This window comes from Carassius auratus, chromosome 6 (assembly GCF_003368295.1).
Source record: "Carassius auratus strain Wakin chromosome 6, ASM336829v1, whole genome shotgun sequence".
Classification (NCBI taxonomy): domain Eukaryota; kingdom Metazoa; phylum Chordata; class Actinopteri; order Cypriniformes; family Cyprinidae; genus Carassius; species Carassius auratus.
The window spans coordinates 4,780,833-4,806,593 of NC_039248.1; the positions used below are offsets into that span (position 1 = coordinate 4,780,833).

General features: G+C 35.9%; 3 protein-coding genes across 4 annotated transcripts in view; all 3 read left to right on the plus strand.

Moving 5' to 3' along the window:
* The window catches only part of abcc4 (ATP binding cassette subfamily C member 4 (PEL blood group)), a 31,796-nt gene extending 22,809 nt beyond the window's left edge, over positions 1–8,987 (plus strand). The window contains exons 20-30 of the mRNA XM_026257203.1: positions 667–746; positions 1,425–1,575; positions 1,686–1,805; positions 1,886–1,996; positions 2,881–2,981; positions 3,364–3,555; positions 3,641–3,886; positions 4,243–4,415; positions 4,493–4,598; positions 5,886–6,020; positions 7,725–8,987. Coding sequence (XP_026112988.1) covers positions 667–746; positions 1,425–1,575; positions 1,686–1,805; positions 1,886–1,996; positions 2,881–2,981; positions 3,364–3,555; positions 3,641–3,886; positions 4,243–4,415; positions 4,493–4,598; positions 5,886–6,020; positions 7,725–7,814 — 1,505 coding nt within the window. The 3' untranslated portion in view covers positions 7,815–8,987. The remainder of the gene's footprint in view (positions 1–666; positions 747–1,424; positions 1,576–1,685; positions 1,806–1,885; positions 1,997–2,880; positions 2,982–3,363; positions 3,556–3,640; positions 3,887–4,242; positions 4,416–4,492; positions 4,599–5,885; positions 6,021–7,724) is intronic.
* Positions 8,988–16,097: 7,110 nt separating this feature from the next.
* On the plus strand, positions 16,098–17,181 carry LOC113091646 (transcription factor Sox-21-A-like). The gene has a single exon (XM_026257233.1). It carries the CDS (start codon positions 16,378–16,380, stop codon positions 17,068–17,070), a length of 693 nt encoding a protein of 230 aa, XP_026113018.1. The 5' UTR covers positions 16,098–16,377; the 3' UTR covers positions 17,071–17,181.
* Positions 17,182–17,916: 735 nt separating this feature from the next.
* drc2 (dynein regulatory complex subunit 2) lies at positions 17,917–25,734 on the plus strand. Of its 2 annotated transcripts, none has more exons than XM_026257214.1 (9): positions 17,917–19,527; positions 19,855–20,011; positions 20,262–20,429; positions 20,584–20,753; positions 21,610–21,748; positions 22,301–22,498; positions 22,614–22,826; positions 24,076–24,228; positions 24,418–25,734. In XM_026257214.1, exons 1-9 carry the CDS (start codon positions 19,412–19,414, stop codon positions 24,709–24,711), a joined length of 1,608 nt encoding a protein of 535 aa, XP_026112999.1. In that variant the 5' UTR covers positions 17,917–19,411; the 3' UTR covers positions 24,712–25,734. The 2 variants fall into 2 exon arrangements, with proteins under 2 accessions (XP_026112999.1, XP_026113006.1); XM_026257221.1 differs by lacking the exon at positions 17,917–19,527 and adding an exon at positions 19,534–19,706.
* The last annotated feature ends 27 nt before the right edge of the window (positions 25,735–25,761 follow it).

Here is a 25,761-nt window from a genome sequence, read left to right on the forward strand (position 1 = left end):
TTTTTTTTTTTTTTTTTTTTTAATGGATGAGCTTTTTATTAAACTTCTCTTGGAGCGATGCAGTGCAACACCCAGTGAGTTTCATCAAACAGTTTGAAAGATCAACGACAATTTTTTAAAACAACTCCAACTGAATTTGTCTGAAAGAAGAAAGTCATATACACCTAGGATGACTTAAGGGTGAGTCATTTATGGCTTAATTTTTTTTTTTTTGATGAACAATGTACTCTTTCTATTCATGTTGGTTTCATATGGTTATGAAAAACATTTTTCTTTTTCTTTACAGTTTTCAGATTTTTTTTCTATTTTATGCTATATTTAATGGTTATATAGCTTTTGGGAAAAAAAAGTAGTTTAATCATTATTTTTAATTAATTGTATATTTCAGATAGCTTGAAATATTAGTTCATTAAATATAATTTTATACTTTTTTAAATATCATAATCAAGAAGTTCAGTTTATTTTTCAGACTTGTTGACTGTATATTTGCACCACATGACCTTGATTTTACAAAGGCTTTTTAAATCTAAATTAACAGTGAATTGGTTCTTCATCATTTTGTTCACACTGTCCCGTCTAGTTAAATCCAGTTCAAATGTTTGGTATTTTTGGCAGTGTTCCGGTAGCAGTTTTGTTCTCTGAATGGCTTTTCTCTTAACATTTCAGGAAGAATCCTCAACCGGTTCTCCAAAGACATCGGCCAACTTGATTCCTTACTTCCGTGGACATTTGTGGATTTTATCCAGGTACTTTTTCCAGTGCAGTGTCTTTTAAACACCACATAATAATCACATGCTGACGTGGCTGGATCAGAACACCCATCACTTGTGGCCATATGCATTATTCACTCTGGTAAACCAAGTGTTGTAGACCAACAACATATTGTGGCTTTTTCCCTGGCAAATGACAATGTGGTCAGTACGTGGGTGACAGCCGTCACTTTATATTCTCAGAGCGCTATTGTCTGAAACTTGACAGACTGAGTGGAAGTACAATAGTCTTTCATTTCAGGAGCTTTTCATTGTATGGGGCAGCAGAATCCTCCTTGTTCTCTCTTAGGACGAGAAAACACTGCAGTCACTTAGTCTTTCCCACAATCCTCTCTCACTGTTGGTTCCCTTTAGTGTGACAGCAAAGTCAGCATGCATTGTTGAATACTTCCTAAAAAATAGCTTGCTACTATTCTGCTTGTACTATTTATACAGTATTGGTGCGTGTGGTTATATATCGTTTAAAGAATCATGGAGGAAGTTAATATCATGTGTGCTTCGATTTCTCACACTAGTGCCAATAAACTTCTTGTGTTTGTGTTTAATGAAAGTTGAGGTGTAGGAAACTCAGTGTTTCTACAGCTAACTCATCTAAAACACAATTTATTTTACTGTTTGTTTATTTTAATATACAATGCTTTCATCCACTAACAGGTGTTTCTGCAAATCATTGGAGTCATTGCGGTGGCATCTTCTGTCATCCCGTGGATCCTGATTCCTGTGATTCCTCTGTTGATCGCCTTCCTGTTTCTGCGCCGCTACTTCCTGCGGACATCACGAGACGTCAAGCGCATTGAATCCACTAGTAAGTGTCTCCTGTTAAATTTGAGAATACTATCGCTTCAGTATTGCTTCTTCAGAGCAGTCCTGTGAGTTTAGTCTGGTGTTGATGACTCTGTATTCATGTTTCTACAGCTCGAAGTCCTGTATTCTCCCATCTGTCATCCTCACTGCAAGGCCTCTGGACCATCCGTGCCTTTAAAGCTGAGGAAAGGTTTCAGCAAACGTTTGATGCCCATCAGGACCTGCACTCCGGTCAGTGAAGGACTAGGCCTCTTGTAGGACTCAGATTAGCTGTTGACTTTATTAATGTGTTTTTTGGTGTGCTCCTGCAGAGGCCTGGTTCCTGTTCTTGGTCACTTCCCGCTGGTTTGCAGTGCGCTTGGACGGAATGTGTTCGGTGTTTGTGACCATCACAGCCTTTGGATGCCTTCTTCTTAAAGACAGTGAGATATCCAAAGCATGCACACCACTAACCGAAACAGTGTTGAAGGGCTTTTTACACTGATAGTGCACTGAATCCTCTACTTGGAGGAGATCTGACAAAACTATCATTTCAAAATACAATATAAAAATGACATATACACCATTCAAAAGATTGAGGTATGTCTTTTTTTTTTTTTCTTTTTTTTTTAAGAAATTAATTATTTTATTCAGCAAAGATGTATTAGGCCTAAGTGACACTACAGACATTTGAAATGTTTCCAATAAAAAACTGTTTTTAAACTTCCTATTCATCAGAGAATCCTGAATAGTCGCAGTTTCTACAAAACTATTAAGCTATTAACTATTAACTGTTTTCAACATTGATAATAATAAGAATTGTTTCTGAAAATTCAGCTTTAACATCACAGGAATAAATTACATTTGTAAAATATATCAAAATAGGAAAGCATTATTGTACATTGTAATACTATTTCACAGTTCTGCTGTTTTTACTGTTTGTTTTATTAAATAAATTTCAACCTTAAGATATTTTTGATCCAAACTTTTGAATGGTGTTAAACAATGTTTAGTTTTTCTTAAGTGTGATACAGTATAATGTATTCAACATGAAGAATGAAGTGGCAATGCCATCATTTTGATCAAATTTATAAAGAGAAAATGGAATGACGGGGATGGTCTGGTGAACATCGGTTTCCTTTGAAATAGAAAATGTTTCAGGTCTCAGTAATCAATGGTCTTTAATTGTCAGTTTGCCAAAATTTGATTTAAGAGTAAGATTTTTCACTGTCAGTGGGAAAATCCTTAGAGGGTGTTTAAATAACCGTTGTTTCTTTTCAGTATTTTTGAGACCAGTATGTGAATGGACTGTGTCTGCTTCTCACAGGTATGAAGGCAGGAGATGTGGGACTGGCTTTGTCTTATGCAGTCACCCTAATGGGAATGTTCCAGTGGGGCGTTAGACAGAGTGCAGAGGTGGAGAACATGGTAAGAACCTAATTTCTGAATTTACTGAAATGTCCACCGCATTTCCACTACTCTGGGCTCTGTAAAATATATTTATGTTGAGTCTCTTTGGCTAATCAAGGCTGCATTTATTTCATGAAAACATTTAGTAAACTGATTTATGTTTTGAATATATTTTAAATTGAAATATATTCCTATGATGCAAAGCTGAATTTCCAGCAGGACTCTAGTTTTCAGAGTCACATGATCCTTCATAAATCATTCTAATATGCTTATTTGATGCTCAAGAAACATTCCTATTTACTATCAGTGTTGAAAACTGCTGCCAGAGCTAAATTGATTCATATTTAAAAGATAAACCCCTCACAAACTGATTTGCTTTCTGAAAAATGTGTCCGTCTAGATGACGTCAGTAGAGAGAGTTGTCGAATACACCGAGCTAGAAAGCGAAGCACCTTGGGAAACCCAGAAACGCCCCCCTCCCGACTGGCCTAGTCGTGGCCTGGTAACCTTCGACCGGGTCAACTTCTCCTACAGCTCTGATGGACCTGTTATCCTCAAGAACATCTCGGCCATGTTCAGACCCAGAGAGAAGGTGAGTCCGGCGCCGCAGCTCCAGAGCCTCGTGTCACAGTCTGTCAGAACGTGTGCGCTGATGTTTTCTGCTCTGCATTGATCAGGTTGGGATCGTTGGACGCACCGGTGCAGGGAAAAGCTCCCTGATTTCAGCGCTGTTTCGTCTGACGGAGCCAGAGGGTAAAATCTTAGTGGATGGAGTGCTGACCTCAGAGATCGGCCTGCACGACCTCCGCCAGAAGATGTCCATCATCCCGCAGGATCCCATGCTGTTCACAGGAACCATGAGGAAGAACCTGGACCCCTTCAGCCAGCACTCAGACCATGACTTATGGAACGCTCTGAAAGAGGTGAACACACACTCAGTGTAACAGAGGCCTGCAGGAATGTGCATTTTACAATTTTTCCTTCCACCGTTCAATACATCAGAGTCTTTCTACTTGTGTTAAAGCACAAAAAACATGCGCACTGTGTTGCTCATGTAACTTGCTTCTCCACATTTCAATCTCATCAAACATCTTAGTTTCGTGTAATCTGATTCTGATCAATAATATTTATTTAACACTATCCGCATGTGATGAACCATAACAAACTTGGGTAAACATTTTCTGATGTGAACTTTTCCCCAGTAGATCTACATGATGATTATAGCTGTACTACATTATTAAGTGGTCTTGGAGTGAATCTGAGATTTGTTTGCTCAAAGGTCCAGCTGAAGGCTGCTGTTGAGGAGTTGCCTGCTAAACTGGAGACCGAACTGGCCGAGTCTGGATCAAACTTCAGTGTGGGTCAGCGGCAGCTCGTCTGTCTCGCTCGGGCCATTCTGAGGAAGAACCGGATTCTCATCATTGATGAGGCCACTGCAAACGTGGACCCTCGGTGAGTCTTTGACCTGGCTCTGAGATTGTTTACACAAACCAATGTCAGAGCTGTTCAGAACTGTTTGTGTTCTACAGGACTGATGAGCTGATCCAGAAAACCATCCGGGACAAGTTCAAGGAGTGCACCGTCCTCACCATCGCACACCGACTCAACACCATCATAGACAGCGACCGCATCCTGGTGAGTGCAAAGAGAGAGCGCTCTTTATCATAATGCATTGTGGGAATGTGTAAAGTTTTAGTACAGCAGCCAATCTTCAAAATAGTCAACACGCCCTCATTTAATTTACATAATTTCATAACCATTTAAATTTTTAAAAAAGTTACATCTTTCAGATACAATTTAACCTAAGCATCAGTTTTTTAATTAAAAATGTAACATGGTTAAATATGGTTTTAATAAATTAAGATCAGATACAATATGGTTTTAATTGAAAGATTGTAAGTTATGAAATCACATGCAGATTTTGAATGCATTTTGAGAGTTTAAGGAATAGTGAGAATTTTTTTTTTTTTTCTTAACTTACATCACTTCTCAATCATATCATTCCAAACTTGCATGTTTCTTCAGAGAAATTTGAAAAGATGTTGTTTTGAAGTTTTACGTTTTCATGCTGATTTTTACCATACAAGAAAACTGTATATTAGGAACTATATACCAGGAGCATTCAAGCTCAAAGACAAAACGCATAATTAATTTAGCGCATTACATAGCGCAAAGTACTTTTAAGGTACTTTTTAACCTCTTCTGTATATTACATGAACAGCAAATCAGTAACTGCTATGGAAGCCCTTTTCCGCCACTGAAAAAAAAAAAAAAAAAAGGTAATTGCAACTTTCTATCTCGCAATTCAGACCTTTTTTCTCTGAATTGCATGATATAAACTCAAAATTGTGACATTTTTTTTTTCTTGCAATTCTGATTATTTAATTCTTAAAAAGTTAAAAAGTCTTTATAATTCTTTATTCAGTTCTTTATATCATGCAATTCTGACTTTCTATTTCTGCGTTTTTATGTTTCACAATTATGACTTAAACTCGCAATTGTAAGTTTATATCATGCAAATCTGAGAAAAAAAGTCAGAATTGTGAGATAAAAATTCATTTTTTAATTTTTATTCAATGGTGAAAACGAGCTTCCATAAACGACAAAAATGTTTAGGTCTCAAAAACCTTAAATGCATATATTAGAGCAGCAGTTTCTACATTTTGGGTTGAAAGTGATGAAAGTAATGACTATTACGAGTAAGTAAGTGAAAGTAAGTCAAAGTCAAAGCTGTAAGTGCCGAGTTTGACTGACTGAGTCTTTTTGATTGATTCATTAAAAAGAATCAATTCATACGAATCATTCATTTATGAATTTGCTGCAGATACCAGGTCCAAATATCACATTGTTTGGTTCTAATGTTTATTTCATGGAACCAGTTCTGGAAAAGATATCAAAAACAGATGTTTGGTGCTCTCTCAGGTTCTGGATGCTGGTCGAATCCACGAGTACGACGCCCCTCACGTTCTCCTACAGAACCAGAACGGGATCTTCTACAAGATGGTGCAGCAGACGGGAAAGGCAGAGGCGGCCTCTCTGCTGCAGACAGCCAAACAGGTGAGCAGAGCACCGCATATCGCTGTGAAGTCTCCCTGTCCGATCGCCAAATATCTGCCACATGTACCTGTGCCAGAAAGCCACAATAAGAGCCCAAGCCTTTGTGCTGTCAGTCAGTATTAGATTCCCCCTCCGCGGTGGCATGTTGTTCTCCCTTCGGATCGGGTTCCTCTCCGCCTCCTTCAGCCGGTGAGCTCATTCTCCTCGCTGGCCCCTCTGGAGCTGACCGCCGGGGCTTCAAGCACACATCCACCTGATATCAGACCTCTCCGCCATTGTGCGCTCTGAATGCCGGCTCAATTGAGAGTATATCTGATAGTGTGGCCAACTGTTTGTCGGCCATGCTTTGTGTTGTTGGGACTTTTCTCCGTGTATCTGCGGGGGGTGGGGCGAACACCAGGTGCTTTTTCTTCTTTTTTGTCTTTGCGCTCATTGTTAGCCATGAGTGCTTTTAAATACAATGAGAGGTTTTGATTACTGCATAATAATGATATTAAATAAGAGGGGATTTTTACTTCCATTCAGCCTGCTGTGTTTAGAAAAGCATTGTCGGAGAGGGTTTGGGAACAGAGTGACGCCTTTCATCCGTTTCCAGGTCTCATTAAAGGGTCACATACACTACTGGGCAAAAAGTTTGGATCAATGATTATGATTTTTAATGTCTCTTATGCTTACCAATGCTGCATGTATTTGTTTAAAATACAGTAATACTACAGTTTATTACTACAGTTTAATACTACAGTAATTACAGTTTAAAACAATAGTTTTCTATTTTATTATATTTTAAAATGTTTTGTATGTAAATGTTTTTGAATGTCTTTTATGGTTACTGCAATTGTTTGATCAAAAATACGATAAGTACAGTAATATTATGAAATATTATCAACATTTTAAAATAACTGTTTTCTATTTTAATAGATTTTAAGATGTAATTTATTCATGTGAAGCAAGGCTGAGTTTTCAGCATCATTACTTATTACATATCTTTCAGAAATTATTCTTATATTATGATTTGACGAACAAGAAACATTTCTTTTATTATAGTCTGGTGTTAAAAAAAAAGATTTTTTAATAGATAATTTTATTGTGGAAACTGTGACGCAGTACCATTCAATCAGATTAAAAAAATAAACGAAATTAATACTTTTATATGCATTCAATTAATCAATAGTGATAAAAAAAAATTTGTAATGTTGCAAATATGTATGTGTGTGTGTGTGTGTGTGTGTGTGTGTGTGTGTGTGTGTGTGTGTATATATATATATTTATTTATTTCCAAAGAAGTGCTGTTGTTTTGAACTGTCTATTAATCAAATAATCCTGAAAAATGCATCATAATTTATGGAAAAATATTAAGCAGCAAAAACTGTTATCCATTATTAATAACTGCGCAGCAGATCATCATATTAGACTGATTTCTGAAAGATCATGTGACACTGAAGACTGGAGTAATGATGCTGAAAGTTCAGCTTTGATCACAGGAATAAATTACTTTTTCAAATATGTTTTAATAGAAAACCTTTATTTTGCATTGTAATATTATTTCCTAATATTACAGATGTAATTGTATTTCTAATCAAATAAATGCTTCAGAATGCCTTAGTGTAAGCATATGAGATTTTAAAAAGCTGAATCATTCCAGTCTTTTGACCATTAGTGTACATCACACTAACCATGTTCTTCTCTCTTTCTTTTGGTTGGCAGGCTTACATGAACCGCAGTCCGGTCCACCAGCTCAACGGCTTCGCCACCACAGGAGATGGCAGCTTGGTTATCTACGAGACTGCTTTATAACGGCCCGCGAAGAGCCTGATGTACACAGTGCACAGCTACACCCAGCATCCTCCTCCTCCGGAGGGCAACGGACACAAGCTCCGCCTCCTCGCCCCCAACACCAGGCTGAGTGGAGCCGGAGACATGTGCATGCGCTCACACTGAACGCTCCGAGACCGCAGAGCCACAATCACACCAGCGTTCTGATTTCTCCAGTATGATAGGCTAGAGGTTGTACACCACTGTATGTTATGATTATTAATATGTGCCTTAATGTGTAAGTGTAGTACCAGGAGTGCTAGGGGCCAAAGAGATGGCCTGCCTTTGCTCTAGTCAAACACTATGTTGTGAACTAGACTCGTTTAGTTTTCTCGGTGCCTTTATATTACATGAACCACAATAACTCCTGATTCTGACAGCAACAGTCAGGACTTTAAACGTAATGAGAGGGCTCTATAAAGCAGTCGAAAAACAGCACTTATTTTTGTTTACTTATTATTATTATTATTATTATTATTATTATTATTATTTGTTGTTCTGACACTATCTGCCTTAATCAAAAACCATCAGTGATGGCTAACAGAAATCAAATGCTGGGTAACAATCATTTCTGTAATGCTGCATTGTTTATTGGGCAAAGAAACGTTCTTGTGCAATACAAACAATCCTGAACTTTTTTCTTTTGTGTTTAATGTAACCGTTAAATGTCATGCTGGTCGCGATTTCCTTGAACCTTTAGAAAAATAATTTTATTTTTATAATTTGTTTTGTGAGTCTAAGAATGAAAGGGATGTTGGGTGACTGCACACAGCAACACCGGCAGCTTTTCTCTGCTGCTCATTGTCTTGTCTTTCTTTCTTTCTTTTTTTTATGTTTTAGCTTTTTTATGGTTTTATGGAGAGGTAAAAGAAGAGAAAGTCGCAGTACCAGCCACAGAAGATTTTTCTGAAATGTATTTTAGCCCAACAGATTCGTTTAAATTAAACAACTTCTTGGTTATTTGTTAAGAATTAAGTTTTTAAGTTAATGTTTGTTGTCATATCTCATCTGGATTTGTTCTGTTGAATTAATCAGTGTTTTCTGTTCAAAAGTCAGAAGTACATTCTTTGCACTTATGTTAAATATGTATTTGCAATTGTTCTGTCATGTCAGATTCTTGTATTTGGATTAAACCACTTGTTATCTCTCAAAATATATATTGTGTGTGTGTGCTGTTTAATGCAGAATTTATTTTACAATTAATGAATGAATCATTTTTTTATTATTACAGAAAATTATCCAGTTATTTTATGGATATTTCAAATCTAAAATGAAGTGGAAAAATTCAAATTACTGGTAAAACACCTAAAAAAATAGCAATTATAAATACAGTATATTGTACCCTTATATATATATATATATATATATATATAATTACAGTATATAAGCATCTTTAGTTAAAATAATTGAAAACTTATTTTCAAGTCATTTGAGTTTAGTTTTTAAATTCAAGAATGTGTGCAAAATAAGTCACAAGTAACTTTTTTAGCTAAGGTGAATAATAATGCATTAAACATGGCTAAATATCGTAATATAATTGAATATTTTTGGTAATTTGCATGTAAAAAATTAATAAAATAAGACATATATATATATATATATATATATATTCAAATCCAATAATCTTTAACTTTGATTTTTTTTTATTAATTTTTTACAGCACAGGTGATGTACAGTATTTACAATATCTGCCAGCAAAAATATGAAGCTTGAACTGAAAGAAAAATAAAACGCTTTTTTAGGGAATCCAAGTGCTTTGTGCCTAATTCTTCCAGCATTATTTATTTACTGATTTTAAATAAATCACACTGGATGAATGTTAAATTGACAACACCAATCATGTCACAGGGCACAGTATGTTATCCTAAGCGTAATTTCCATATGGATTGATTACGGCTGGGAAACCCCCAGTATTCCAATAACCAGGAGAAGAAAAAATGTTGTCCCTTTACATCCCGCTCCATAATGGCTTTGAGATTTGGTGCCGGAGGTGACAGCAGGTATTTGTTTACAGTCTGTCATCCGTGTCCCATGGTGTTTTGAGACTATGTTATGTTAGTGCATAAAGGAATTAACCTGAAGGCAAAATCCTGGATTGACTGAGAACAAGAGGCGATGTGTAAGGCAAGCAGGCATCGAATCACAGCCTCTTGTCCTCAACATTTGTGGCTTTGTCTGTAATCGTAACCATCATCTCTGGAGTGTAAGCGATACTGTAGGCCTTTCTCCTCCTGGATGGACAAACAAAAGTGTGAGATCTTTGCAGTAGACGATCCTATTGTGTTCAGTTCAAAGGTGTGCACAAGAAGGAATGCTTGCCTTTACTTCTTCATTGAAAAAGCACTTTCAATACACTTTGGTAATGCGTAAAAACTGAGAGAAGATATGAAAGGATAGCCAGATCCATTATTATGAGAGATATGTGGTATGCTTCCCTTACAGCGATGATCTCATGGCAAAACTAAATACACACTTAACCATGTGAAGTAGGCCAGAGTTATCTTCATCCTGTGATTTGGATGCATGTTATTTTCATTTGTAAAGTGAAATATGCAATATCTTATTAAGATTATTACATTTCCTGACATTATTATGCACAGTGGCACCAAAAAAACACATCACTGATTGTGGAAACTTTACACTGGACCTCAAACAAACGTGGACTGTGTGCCTCTCCTCTCTTCCTCCAGACTCTGGGACCCTGATTTCCAAAGGAAATGCAAAATTGACTTTTATCAGAGAACATAACTTTTGACCACTCAGCAGGAGTCCAGTCCTTTTCGTCTGACGCTGTCTGTTGTACAAGAGTGGCTTGACACAAGGAATGCGACAGCTGAAACCCATGTCTTGCTTACATCTGTGTGTAGTGGTTCTTGAAGCACTGACTCCAGCTGCAGTCCACTCTTTGTGAATCTCCCACACATTTTTGAAAGGGTTTTGTTTCAAAATCCTCTCCAGGGTGCGGTTATCTTTATTGCTTGTACACTTTTTTTCTACCACATCTTTTCCTTCCCTTCACCTCTCTATTAATGTGCTTGGACACAGAGCTTTGTAAACAGCCAGCCTCTTTTGCAATGACCTTTTGTGTCTTGCCCTCCTTGTGCAAGGTGTCAATGGTCGTCTTTTGGACCACTGTAAAGTCAGCAGTCTTCCCCATGATTGTGTAGCCTACAGAACTAGACTGAGAGGCCATTTGAAGGCCTTTGCGAGTGTTTTGAGTTAATTAGCTGATTAGAGTGTGGCACCAGGTGTCTTCAATATTGAACCTTTTCATAATATTCACATTTTCTGAGATACTGATTTTGGGATTTTTCTTAGTTGTCAGTTATAAAGATCAAAATTAAAAGAAATAAACATATGAAATATATCAGTCTATGTGTAATGAATAAATATAATATACAAGTTTCACTTTTTGAATAGAATTAGTGAAATAAATCAACTTTTTGATGATATTTAATTATATGACCAGCACCTGTATTTGTAATTGCATGAAAACAGAGAAATATATAAAAAAGATGCAACTACCTGTGTGTGTAGACATTTTATTTATTTATTTTCTGTGGAAGAAGAAAACACATTTGCAAGAAATTAAATTCTGAATTCTGACTCAGGTCAGAATTGCAAGACATTTTTTTGTTTGTTTTTTTGTTTAGTTTTTTACATAAATATTATGCACATCGGCTCCAGAATACTGTTTTGATTTTGGATTTTTGAATTCTGATGTGATTAAATTCAGACAAAACAAAACAAAAACCTTCTGACAGAAATTGCTTTTCTGGAGCAAATCGCTTTAGAGGAGAGAAGCTTTTGTCATGCTACCACCCCCATTTTTTGCTTTATGGCATGGTCTTAATATCAGTTGCAAAGCTGCACAATGTTCTGATGAAGGTGACCGTGCCTTTAGAAATCAGTGTGACATAGAAAGCAGCTGTTTGTTTCTGCTTTGGACCGCTGCAGTCTGCGATCACAATGAAGACTGATAACTGATTGCACGCTTAAAGATTGTTCCCAGTTCAAAACAAGTTCTACTGACAGCATCTGTGATTTTCTGTTGTTTATTACCTAAAATATATTTTAGTCTCATTCTTCGACTTCGTAAAAAAGCATTTGTGTTAAAGTGCCAACCCTATGAAAGTCTTCATCTTTCTCACAATTCTGAATTTTTCTCTATAGAACTTGCGGGATATAAAGACAGAATTGCAAGATATAACATCAAAATTATGAGATGTAAACTCGGAATTGGGTCTTCTGAGTATATCTTGTTATTCTATTGATTATAGAATTGATTATTACATAATGCAATTATGAATTTTCATCTCAGAATTGCATGTTTTTTATCTCAGAATTTTGTTTATATCTTGCAATTTTAAGAAAAAAAGTCAGAAATGCATGTAAAAAGTCAGAATTCTGAGATATCTTATAACTCAAAATTCAGACCATTTGAAGTTTAAAATGTGACTACTTGAATTATTTTCTATTAAAAGAGACACTACCACAATTAAAACTCATTTTCTACGGATTCTTTGACAACTATGTATTGAAATGTACAATGTAGCAAATGATTGTACATAAAACAAATTATTGGATAATGTTTTTTTTTTTTTTTGCATTCTTTTGACTTTTTTTGTAAATACAATTTCTCAATGAAAGTTGTTTAAAAAAAAAAAGTTTTTCCAGTGTATTTACAAAGCAAATTATGAAACAGTTTGTCATCAGTTGTACAAACTTAACCTCCAAAAACTTTTTCAAGGTTTCATAGTCTCGTTAACAAAGAACTTCAACAACAATTTGTGATGGTCGAGCATGTCCGATGACTTTTTGAGAGAATAAACGTTGGCTTTTCTCTCCAATCCTCTCTATTCATCCCGTGTTTTCTTCGGACCCAAATCCCTGTCTTAAACTCCAGCTGTCATGGTGATAGATGAGGATTCTTCCCCTTTCTGTCCTTTTGTTCAAGGGCCCAAACTCTCAGCAGTTTCTCTTTCGAACAAAACCTTCAAATGACTCTGAGTGAATGTGATTAGGTTGAAGGACCTCAGACAAATTGAGTGGACAAAAACACTGCTCATTGTCCTGCCATTTGCTCCCATTGTTCCCATTCTCCGCAGTGAAAGCCTTCAGAACATTAGCCACACAGTGTGACCATCCTTCACTCTCACTGGAGCTGTCCTTTTATCTCCTTTCACATTCACTGGATTCATTACGGCCTACAAAGGACAGCCAACAAAACAGCTTGTGATGTCAGCTGGATTCTGGGTTCCTCATGGGAGGCCTGTGTGCTGGACGCTGGAGCGGGTCAAAAGACTCGGGACCCCTGTAATGGTACTGGGTGGCCGTACGTTGTGGTAGATACTGCATGTCATCCGTCTTGAAGGACACTGTATGTTTTAGACATTTCACGAGGAATTCATCAGAATGATAGACTTATTTCATGGGCAGTGGGACTTGTTTTAATGTTTCATGACCGGTTATTGGACCCTTACTGTTGTGCGCCATCCAGAATTCAGAATTCCAAGTCCATTCCTGACAGAATGCAGAAATGAAATTTGAATTTAAATGTAAAGAAGAATAAAAAAAAATTTAAGATATATAAGAATAAAAAAATGTGATTAAATTTTTACTAGAAAAGCATATTTTGTTACTACTAGGTTGACAAAGCCTTTATCTTTATCCACCCCCCCCCCCCCTTTTTTTTATTTTTTTTACATTTTTGAAGATTTATAGGCCTTATGGACAAAGAAAATTCATGAATGCATTACCTGTGTTGACTTATTAATATTGTGATGTTTTGTCAGTTAGGTTAAATGACTTCTGCTGCTGCATTTTTCAGATATGCAAAGTATTATATAAGTTTTATATGTAATTTCACACAAAATGTTCAAGTGTGTATGATGTGCCTGTCTGTATATGTGTCTTCCCCTTTAATTAATGTGTCAGTCTTTCTAATTTCCTGTTTTGGCTCATCCTATTCACAGTTAGCATTGTGTCTCTATCATAGAGATAAGTTTACTGAGCTCTTTTTAGTCAAATTTCATACCTGCTTTAAAAAGTTCATTTTAATTAATATCTATGATGGCATTATTCTCTTTAATTATTTGATTATTTCCATGTTTTCACTTCATTTAAGGTTGTTTCGTTTTCTGTCACCATCAAACACAAATGTAAAGCAGAACTGCAGACTGCTTTATCTTTTATCAGATTAGAAGAAGTGTCAAACTGTTACCTGCTGGAGGTGCACATCATCATCTTTGTTCAAAAGTTTACACCCCAGCTCTTAAAGGGATAGTTTACCCCAAAATGATATTCTGTCATCATTTACACACCCTCAAGTTGTTTCAAACCTGTATGAGTTTTCTTCAGCTGTTGAACACAAAAGACGATAGCCAAACATTGACTTCGATAATACAAAAAACAATACTATGGAAGTCTATGGGTGCCATTAGCCGTTCGGTTGCCAACTTTCTTCAAAATAGCTCATTTTGTGTTCAGCAGAGGAAAACCCCATTCAGGTTTGGAATGGCATGCGGGTGAGTAAACTGTAACAGAATTGTCGTTTTTTTTAATGGAATTATCAATTTAATGTATTGTATTATCTTGTTTTTTTTTCTCACCTTTTTAATAGTTGTGTATGAGTCCCTCATTTTGTTCTCGGTGTAAAATTGTCCTGGTTTGTCAATGTTGCAAAAGTTGCTAGAAAAGCAAAGAATGTGCATAACTGATTCCTTACACACACTTACTCTCTAGAACACAAATATTAAAAGCACTAAAAACTTTGGTGTTTCTGTCAAAGCGCAGTGGAGATAAAGTACTGAAGGCAGGGCAGAGCTGAACGTACAATGGCCCTTCTTCCAGCTGAAAATTAAAGGATTTCTCCTTTTAACGCATTGTTCTTTTCTTCCGCTCTCTCCAAAGGACTTTCTTTTCCTTTCTGCTAAATAAGCTTCTCTTTGAGAGATACCCGAGAGCACTCATGCAAATCCAAGATGCGTTGCGAGATGTTTTCAGGAGAATAAAGGGAAGGCTAAACACAGAGCCGGTTTTAAGAGTCATTTGTTCCTATAATTACTCCCGAGGACATTGTTCTGGTGTGGTCCTGACTCATGACTGACACCTTCCAGTTCTCAGGGTGGGACCGCTCCATAAAAGCAGTTACAAAAGAATCTTATCACTTCCTGTGAATGAAAACATGGTAGGAATTATTGTTCATTTATTGTCCCAATCAAGCAATGGTTTAAAGTATAAGAGTGAGCTAAACTTTGTTGGCAATACTTCATTCATTTGTCACACTGAAAATGGCAAGTCGAGTGCTTTGCACTGTGGGATACAGTAATGTTTGCAATGTGCTCTGTTGCATGCTGTTCATTATGGGAAATGTAGTACAGGTTGACTATTCATATACACTGTAAAAAAAATTATAATCCAGAATACTGTTCTTACAGTTGCATTTGGGCTTGGGTATAGAGCCTGACTGGCTAAAACATACATTTCCCGCAAATACTATGTCCATGGTTACAAGCTGATTATGGAGATTTAAGTTTATGCAAAGAGAAACCATTAAAAGAAACAAAAGAGTGTAGGATTTCTTAATAAGCACTTCCTTTCTCCAGCAACCCTCTTATATTGAAATCCATTCAAAAGATTGCATTTTAATCACATAGTAACAGAGAAACACACTGAACAGGTTAACTGAACTTGTCGGGGTGCCTTACAATGACAGTATCGGTGGGAAATGGAATGGAAGCGGCCTACTGCACTGAGTTACTAAAACAAAAGTGACAGCTTCTTCTCTGTTGAGTATTTATTAGATAGATAGATAGATAGATAGATAGATAGATAGATAGATAGATAGATAGATAGATAGATAGATAGATAGATAGATAGATAGATAGATAGATAGACAGATAGACAGATAGACAGATAGATAGATAGATAGACAGATAGATAGATAGATAGATAGATAGATAGATAGATAGATAGATAGATAGATAGATAGATAGATATATCTAGGTCTTTTCAAAGTTTAATGCCATAACAACCTGAATTTACATTTAATGAATTGTCTGTTAAAGATTTTAAAATGTAATATTGTCATTGAACTAGCCTTCTGTCAGTGAAAGAAATGCAAAACTGTCCTACGGTGCTGCTGCTCATAGTGTTTCTAGATTTCACAGGACACACCCACACTCACGTCATTGGTCTCAGAACGAAGGGACACGCCCACTTCATTCATAACTCTGCGCAGGCGGCACAAATACACGCAGTGATGAACATTTAACCCCAGATCACTACAGAGACTCACTCACACATCGCGCCTCCATGGATAACAACTCAAACCATTGGAACTTGTTTGAAGAGATAAATATCTGATTTTTGCAAGTTACACTGAAAAAGAGTCAAAACGTATTTCTAGGCGCAGATTCAGAATTGGTGCCATGTTACAAAGGTAGCCCGGCCAGGTCTGACTGAACTGTGCGTCAAAGGAACTTTGGGCTGCTTTTCGGCGGACTGAAGTTGAAAAGGAGCAGCAGAGGAAACTGCTTCAGAAATGGCAAAGCCTATGGACCATGTTAAACGCCCCATGAACGCTTTCATGGTGTGGTCGAGAGCCCAGAGACGGAAGATGGCACTGGACAACCCGAAGATGCACAACTCTGAGATCAGCAAACGCCTCGGAGGTGAATGGAAACTCCTGTCAGACTCCGAAAAAAGACCTTTTATTGACGAGGCCAAACGCCTCAGAGCCGTTCACATGAAAGAACACCCGGATTACAAATATAGACCGCGGCGAAAGCCCAAAAACATGATCAAAAAAGATAGGTATCATTTTAATGTGACGTACAATCCGGGTGACAGTGACCCGCTGAAAACAGACTCGCTGAGCGCGGAGAAGTCGTCTGTCGCCGCTGCTACCCGGGCGTTTTTTACTCACCAACTGTCCACAAATCCCTATCCGTTTCTCGACCTGACCTCCAAAATCTCGGAATTACCCCCTGCACCTTTCCCACATTACTCAATGCTCGGGTATCCCGGGGGATTCTCCGCGTTTCACGGGATTCCCGGACTTCTGGCAGGTGCGCCGCACGCTCACCCGTCTGCGGGTAACCCGGGCCACATGGTGCCCTATAACTGCCTGGGCTGGCCGGGATCTGGACCTGCTGTTCCTTCATCGTACGTGCTTTTACCAGGAATGACCAAAGCTCAGCATGAACCTTATCTGACGTACGCTGCGGCGATATGATCATGGAAATGAATGGACCACGGTGTTCATGTGCTATAAGGTCACGTGCACTTGTTTAAATCTCTGCATTTTGTAATAAATAAATAAATGTTTAAAGAGTTGAATCTTTAATCTTTTTTATTTTTATTTTATTTTTACATTGCACTTGTGTAGTTAGCAGAACTTTGCTGTAAAAACAATGATGTTACTAGCATAACTAAAAAGGCTACATATAACTAAATATGGCATTTTGTTGGCTGTATATAATGATTTATATATTTGATTGATATAATGTTAATATGCCAGCCTATTAGAGCTAATTCAAATGTTACTCTAAAACGTGATGATAATAACTATGATCACATGGTATGACCAGTAATAACATAAAGACAGAGCACAGTGTTATACACAAACAAAACATGAAATAACATTAAATAAACAACATAACATTCAAATATACATAACTGACGAGTAATTACAGAAAATGTTTAATACATAAAATGTTATGGTTCACAGAAGGATTTAATGTCTATCACCATAAATTATGAGGTCATTCATACATGAAGTCATACTTGGTACTGTCATGCTCACATACAAATTTCCTTTTTTTCTTCATTCCTTCTCTTTTCTTCCTTTTTTTAATTATACTTTTGCAATTCTACAATAAAACTGCAATTCTACAATAAAACTGACAACAAATTTATTTTATATAGCATCTTTTAAAGTGGTGTTCTTAAAGCGCTGTAAAATTGAGAATCGTGCATTTTAAGGTTATGGGTTTTTACTGTAGCATTTCACATTCCTTTTCCTGTTAAATTGACTTATTTCTTTATAATGAGGCATGGCATGTATGAGAGCTGATGCTATGACGTGCACATTTTTTTTTACCAAATGTGGAGGTATAATTATAGCCTAATAACCAAATGTGTAGAATCATTCCAATCACCTTCTAATATCGGTTTGTTGATGACAAAATAATGAAAAACCTGTTAAATCTGCAATATGACACAGAACAGAAGACAAGTGAGAGAATGGCACACGGTGAAACAGTCTGTTAAAAGGCCAGCCATCCAAGCAAGAGACAGCAGCTCTATAACATCAGCTAGCTTAAGCAGATAATAGCTCTCAACCAGGAACAGATTCTAAGCTTTGGTCAGGAGAAGCCCTTAAGAGGGACGGGAAGAAAAAGGAAAGAAAAATACATAACAAAGGCACCTAAGACACAACTAGATGGGAAGTTTCTTTTCATCAGTTCATGTGATCAATTAAATTGCACTTCTCATGCTTTTGTTGACTAAACACAAGACACAAAGAAGAAAGGAATAAATCTTTCCCCAGCTAAAATATTTAAAATACTAATCAATTAAGTGCTTATTTATATACCATAAGATCAATAATCTATAACTTAAAGCCACTAAAACTAAACTGACCTATTGAGAAATGTAACTTATATCCCAGACAGCAGCATAGTGTTGGCCCAGATCTGGCCCGCATGAAATCCGGGATGATGTGTGCTCTCACTCTCAGACAAAAGTCCATTTATTAGAACTCAACAGTTCAGAAACTGAACGCATCTGTAATCCTGGCAGTGCTTTTTAGCAGACAGCAAGAAAATGCAAAATTTTAAAAGCAAAACAACTGAAAAATCTAATTGTACCAGGAGGCCTATGGTGAGTTTTATGGTAAAAAAAAAAATAAAATAAAAAATGGCAGAAGTTGCCAAAACTATGTTAATCACATTAACATAAAATGCAGTTAGTTTAATGTGCTAGTCAAGTAGTAGAAATTGTTGTTATAACATATTTTGCATGTCAGTCAACTGACTAAAAGCAGTGGTCTATTTTTATCTATAATCTGCAGCGACAACAGGTTACAAAGATCATAGGTAATTACTGTAAGCTTGTGTTTTATGTAGGCTAAGTACAAAGATAACATACAGAATCACAAATAGCAGAATGATTCAGCTCCAGGAATGCAACTGTTTTATTAGGCTATGTATTTTTAATAACAAAACAACTTAATGTTAATTTACATAAACAGAAACCATTTTCAAGGGTAGCTTTTAAACATTCATAAAGACAAACAAGCACATACAGTAGCCTATTATTGCTGTAATTAAAGTTATTTAAAATATAACACTATGAACATCCGCACATTTAAAGCTATAGCTCCCTCTGCTGCTAACAGCTAGCATTACCTTTAGTTTGATATGAATGCCTTTATGCATGTATAACTAATAATCAATTAAAAATAATAATAATAAACATTTTCCACGTGAGCAAAACGACTTCATGAAAGGTTCATAATCGTCCAGGCTTTTAAAACTAATTATTAAACTAAATTAATTTCTGTGAAGTGAAACATGCACGCGCTCTACTGGATCGATTATGGCAGTGCAGTATCATTGGCGCAGAAGCCTTCATTTTGGTTGCTAGGAAACAGTCAACAGTCAGAGCAAGTGCGTGTGGACGTCGAAGGGTAAGACGATGTGAAATAACGCTAGCACTGCTAAAAATGCTATTTATCCATCTATTTTTATATATTTGGGGCACTGTTTGTTTCTCGACAAACATTCTCTCAGAGGAAAGGATACAAGTCCTCATTTGAAATCACTGTCTAATCCTAGTGAATTAAACTCAGACACAAACAAACGGATGGTTTGTATTAGATTATTAATACTTTACATGTTTTTGTGCCTATATGGCCAAACTGAGGAATATTATTGTGTAATCTTAAATTGTTGGTTTTGGCAAGTGTGTTTTTTGTGTAGTTATGCATCTTCTCTTTTTCATCTGTGATCCCCAGAAATACAGCAAGCATGCCTAAAAAAGCAGGGAAGAAAGGAGGCGGGAAACTAGTGGGGATGACAGAAGAGGAGAAGCTTCTGTACATGCAGCAGAAGGCTCAAGCTGAGGACGAGACGGCCAAGAGGAAAGAGGACATGCTCACACACTTCCTCAAGGTGACTAATAACATATAAAACATACACGGGATGACAAAATTAGTTTAGAAATGTACAAATTTTGTTTGTCGTAAAATCATTTTGTAAATTAAATTTTATGCATAACTTTATCTATGCATAAATATTTATGCATCATTTCAACAAAATGTATTTGAGTATTTATTTATTTTACTCTATATGTGTTCATTATTTCTGGTGTATCAAGAACTGTTATAGTGATTTCTGCACTGACATATGATTTGTTTTTTAGGATAAACTGCAGAAAGAGGAGAGAAACAGCGTACTGAATCTCCATAAGCTGCGGCAGCTATGGCGCTCTGTTTTAACACAGACCAAGACAGCAGAGCTACGCAATGACATGTCAGTGCTCAGCCAGAACTTTGAGAGAGTCCTGGACTACAAAGACAACATCATTAAGGTGACAACATCATTTAAGAAAATATCATGTGTTCACAAAGCTTTAATGTATGCAATATAGCCTAGACTGTCGCTTCTAACTTATAGGAAGATCAGAATGCTACAACTTTTACGAGAGGATATAAGCAGCAAGCTTGTGTGTGTGTTTTAAACAGAGTTTGGTGGTTGATCTGTCTGAGAGGGAGCAGCAGTCAGAGCTGGCACGCAGTTCTCATCTGCAGAACCTGGACTATCTGTTAGAGATCCATAGGAGTCGGCTGGCAGAACTACAGCTGAACTTCACCACAAATCTAGAAGAACTTGGTTCAGAGTATAATACTGAGAGGTACATATACACACACACAAACATTTTGAATATAATGTAGTCTGTTTTCCAGTTCCTGACAACATCGGTTGGGGAATTCTTTTTGTGCTGAACTGTAGAAAATGAACACATTTTTTGTTTTAATTTTGTTAATAAAAAATGTGGCATCAGAACAGATCTGGAGAAATTTGTGGATCAGATCTCCTCTGATCCAGTGGATCCTCTGCAGTGGATCCTCTGCAGTGAATGGGTGCCGTCAGAATGAGAGTCCAAACAGCTGATAAAAACATCAAAATAATCAACAAGCAATCCACACAACTCCAGTCCTTCAGTTAACGTATTGTGAAATGAAAAGATTAGTGTTCTTAAGAAATAAATCATTAAAGTTTTTACTTTTAAACCATTGCTTCTGGCTAAAATATAAGTCCATAATCTATAATAACACTTCTTCCAGGGAAAAGGTATGCATATTTCTCCACTGATTCAGACAAGCTGACTTTTTCACCGTTTTTTAAGTTAAAAACGTCTCGATGGCTTTGTTTCTTGCAAACAAACAGCTTGTGAAGTAACTTACTTGTGGATTATTGTGATGTTTTTTGTACTCTCATTCTGACGGCACCCATTCACTGCAGAGGATCCATTGGTGAGGAAGAGATGTAATGCTAAAAATCTGTTCTGATGAAATCTGTTCTGTTCTTGAGTGGCCTGAGGGGTACATTTTAAGCAAATTGTAAATTTTGGGTGAACTGTCCTTTTTTATATATATTTTTTTTAAAGAGTTTCATATATTATACATTAACTGTTTATGGGCATGAAAATGCCCCTCAAAGGAATGAACAAAGTTAGCATCATCTGTACTATATTTCTTATATTTCAGAGAGCAAATTGTTTCAGAGCACCAGCAGGAGAGTATGTATTTGGAGAAGGTGATGTTTTCCATGGAAAAGCATTATGCTGATCTTGACAATGAGGCTAGACGTGACTACGAGAGCACTCGCAATCAAATAAAAAAACAGGTACTGGTTTCATTATGTTTACGTTTATTAATTTGCCAGATGCTGTTATCCAAAGCAACTTAAATGAGGAACATTGCAAAAAAAAAATTGTCATAGTGCCAACAATATTCATAGGTTTAGTAAAAACTAGATTAGTAAACAAGCTGGAACAGAGGAGAAATACAGAAAAGAAGAAAAAGATATGTTTTATATATATATATATATATATATATATATATATATATATATATATATATATATATATATATATATATATATATAAAATAAGAGTTAAGTGCCTAATTGCATTAACCTAATGGATTATAAAAATGCAGATTACACAAATGTGTGTGTACCTATGTATATGTATATATATATATATATATATATATATATATATATATATATATATATATATATATATATATTTCTATACATTTATATGCCTTTAAAATTTTCAAATTAAGTCCTCAACAATACAAATATTATACAGAATCTGTATAATATTTGACAAACCAAGACACATTTTTATGGGTTTAATATAATACAGTGATGTTGGTTTTGTTTCTGCAGAACAAAGAGGATAAGCAATCAGTGAAAGATCAGATGGAAGGGGTGGTGGAAAAACTGTGGCGGGAACTTCAGCAGGTTTTACACCACTACAATGAGACCACTAAAGACAGATTCATCGCAACTGAGTCTCTGCAGATCAAGGATGGACAAAGTGCTAAAGAGATTGACACGCATAAAAAGCACATTCAGAAGCTGCAGGTCAGCAACAAAGTAGCTGACTACTTTGAAGAAGCATTTTCCCCTATACTTCCAATTGTGTTGTTTCACAGGTTTGATGATTTTATTTGCCATTTAAAATGTGAAACATTTGCAGGAGTCTATCTTTGCTCTGCGCTGTCAGCTGAGCTCCAGTCAAAGCGGAGTAACAGCTCAGCAGCTTCATTCAGGCCGTGAAGAGCTCGCCCAGAAAGTTCAACATTTCAGAGTCCACCTCGCTGAGGGCCAAGCCATCCGGAGAAAGCAGCTCACCAAACTTACCATTCAAAGCAGCGATGCTACTAAAAAACTGCAAGAGATTGTAGCCATGGTACATTTATGCATCCACGTTTTTACACAAAATATTTCCACAATCATCAACATCAAACTGTTCTTTATTTTCCATACATCTGCTTTGTCCCTTCAAGTAATGCCATACAGTAGGGAAGTAGAATGCTGTTTTATATTGCTAAAAAAAATTATGAATCTTTTCATTCATCTTATTTCTTGTACATGTTTCAAGTGAGGCATCAAAACCTCATAGAAAATTAGAATATAATTACATTTATTATTATTATTATTATTATCATTAATAATAATAATATCTATTTTATTTCAAAACAACAGAATTATAAAAAAAATTATAAAGCTACGTATTTAAAAATATTAATATACTGTAATTATATTATATTGATCATAAAATCATTTACAATTAATCCATTATCCTATGTAATATCATATCATATCATATCATATCATATTACATTTGACCCTAGACCACAGAACCAGTGAACCAGTGATGAGTGATAAGTTGAAATTGAGATTTATACATACTAAAATAACCTTAAATAAAAGCTTAAAGTGAAGTGACATTCAGCCAAGTATGGTTACCCATACTCAGAATTTGTGCTCTGCATTTAACCCATCCAAAATGCACACACACAGAGCAGTGAACACACACACACACACACTGTGAGCACCATGGATTTATGGTTTGTTAGGATAGGACAATATTTTAAAATCTGGAATCTGAGGGTGAAAAAAAAAAATGCCTTTAAAATTTTAAAATGAAGTCCTCAACAGTGCATATTATTAATCAGTAATTAAGTTTTGATATATTTTTGGTTAGAAATGTACAAAATATCTTGATGGAACATATCCTAATGATTTTTGGCAAAAAAAAAAAAATCAATGAATGTATTGTTGCCTATTGCTATAAATATAAAAGTGTGACTTGTCCATGGTCACATATAATATAATATAATATAATATAATATAATATAATATAATATAATATAATATAATATAATATAATATAATATAATTTTTCCAGAATTCTCAAGAGAAATATTATATCAGTTTAAAAAATTTCCTTCAAAAAGTCAAACATGAATAAAAGAGGGTTGTGCACAAAACATGATGAAGCATGAAATAAGACTTGTTGTCTAGGTAAATCCTTCAAGTCCTTAAACTGGGAGAAACTGCTTCTTGTATCATGAGAAGACAGGGATGCATTTTAAATATTTATTGGGAGTAGTGTTGGATCTGGAGTAGAGATCATATTTCTCTCTCTTTCATAGGGGGAAAGGTTGATTCGTCTCTCTGAGATGTGTAGTAAGATGGAGACGGAGTATGAGAAGGTTCTGCCCTTCTACACATCCTCACTGAGTGAAGAAGAGCTGAAGAAGGAGAGAGCCAATGCCATGGAGCCGCCGACTGAGAAACTTGCTCAGGTAATGCTCAAGCTCATACAAAACACACTCAGAACTTGCATTGTGGCTTTTCACAACCCCATGAATTTCAGATAGTTAAATTATACATAATTTTCTCAATTGATATCAAGTTTCACTTAGATATAAATGACACTGTGAACTATTAATGCCAGTTATTGACTTTTGACTTGTCCTGTTCTCTGTCCCCAGCTAACGCTTGACTATTTGCCTCTTGAGAAGTTCTGGCAACGGTACAATAAGGTTCAGCTTGAACATTTGTGTTTGAAGCGAGAGAAAACACTGCTGTTACAGGAAAATGAACGATTGAGGCTCTATCTGAAGCAGTATCTGGATGAAGTTTCAGTTTCTGATGAGAGTTTTCGCCAACAGAAGCTTCTGGTGGTGTTATCTCCTTCTCTTCAGGACACCGCTGCCACTGAGAGACGCGATCAGAAGCGCTACGTGGTCCAAGAAGCAGCAAATATTGTGCACAAACAGTTTTAGGGAATAAAATGCATTATGTAATGCAGAAGTGTTTCTGGTTGCAATTAAAATCAAAACATTTAGTCTGTTTAATGCAATGCAATGATTTAATGCAATGATCTCAGTGATTTAGATTTTAGCACACTTTCCTAACAGCTTATGTAGGTTACATCCAGTTGCAACAGTTCTAGAGAAAAAAGTAAGGTTTTTAATGTCCTTTCATTGCCTAAAGATGGCGCCAAATCATTGAAGATTCCAAAAAATTCCATAATTTATGTGGAGAGTTTTGTCCTCATTTTGTCCTGTTTTCCAATATTCTAAAGCAGAAATACTAATCAGCAAATTTCAGTATGTTAATGAACAACAATAGCAGTAATTCTGTGTTTTGAAATTCTAATATTGATTCTATAGATTTGCTGCAAGGTTTGTCTGCATTTTTGTCTGCAACTTCTTATCAGATACTGACCTGGAGTGAATGTTATCTTTCTTCTTTTACTCACATTGACATGACAAGATTGATAAAGACGCTAATCACAAATTTGCATGAGGGACTTTAAGCCGAGGCAGTATAAATGAATTCTCTCCACAAATGTCTTTTACATCAGGAATAAAGCAATTATACAATAAAAGCAATTCATCTCTAACTCTGGTTAATTATTAATCAAGGAGTAAAGACAAAAATGACTGATTGGGATGAGTTGCATTTCAGACTCAATGCTGCAGACATTTTAGCCCATAAACATTAATACACGTGGTTTAAATATTTAGCTGATTTCACTCAGAAATCAGTCTTTTAAATGGTAATAATATTTCACAGATTTATGATATATTTCAGCCTTGAGAAATATAAGGGAAAACTTTTTTAAAAAATCTTCCCAAATTTTAATTGTGGAGTATATTTAATTGAAACAGGTAATGAATAATATATGATTTCTGAGGCAGAATGTTTAGGCTAAACAGTGTGTGCATAAATTACAAAACCCCCAAATTATACATTCTTGAATGCTTTGAAATTCTTCTAAACATACCTATAGAAATACTTTTTGGGGTCACTGTACAAACTAAGGCACA

What these genes read in the sequence shown, in the direction of transcription:
- LOC113091646 (XM_026257233.1), top strand. Translation starts at nt 16,378, where the DNA reads ATGGCAAAGCCTATGGACCATGTTAAACGCCCCATGAACGCTTTCATG.
- drc2 (XM_026257214.1), top strand. Translation starts at nt 19,412, where the DNA reads ATGCACGCGCTCTACTGGATCGATTATGGCAGTGCAGTATCATTGGCG. An exon ending in AGCACATTCAGAAGCTGCAG is followed by an intron (nt 22,499 to 22,613) that starts GTCAGCAACAAA and finishes AAACATTTGCAG; the next exon opens with GAGTCTATCTTTGCTCTGCG. An exon ending in CGACTGAGAAACTTGCTCAG is followed by an intron (nt 24,229 to 24,417) that starts GTAATGCTCAAG and finishes CTCTGTCCCCAG; the next exon opens with CTAACGCTTGACTATTTGCC.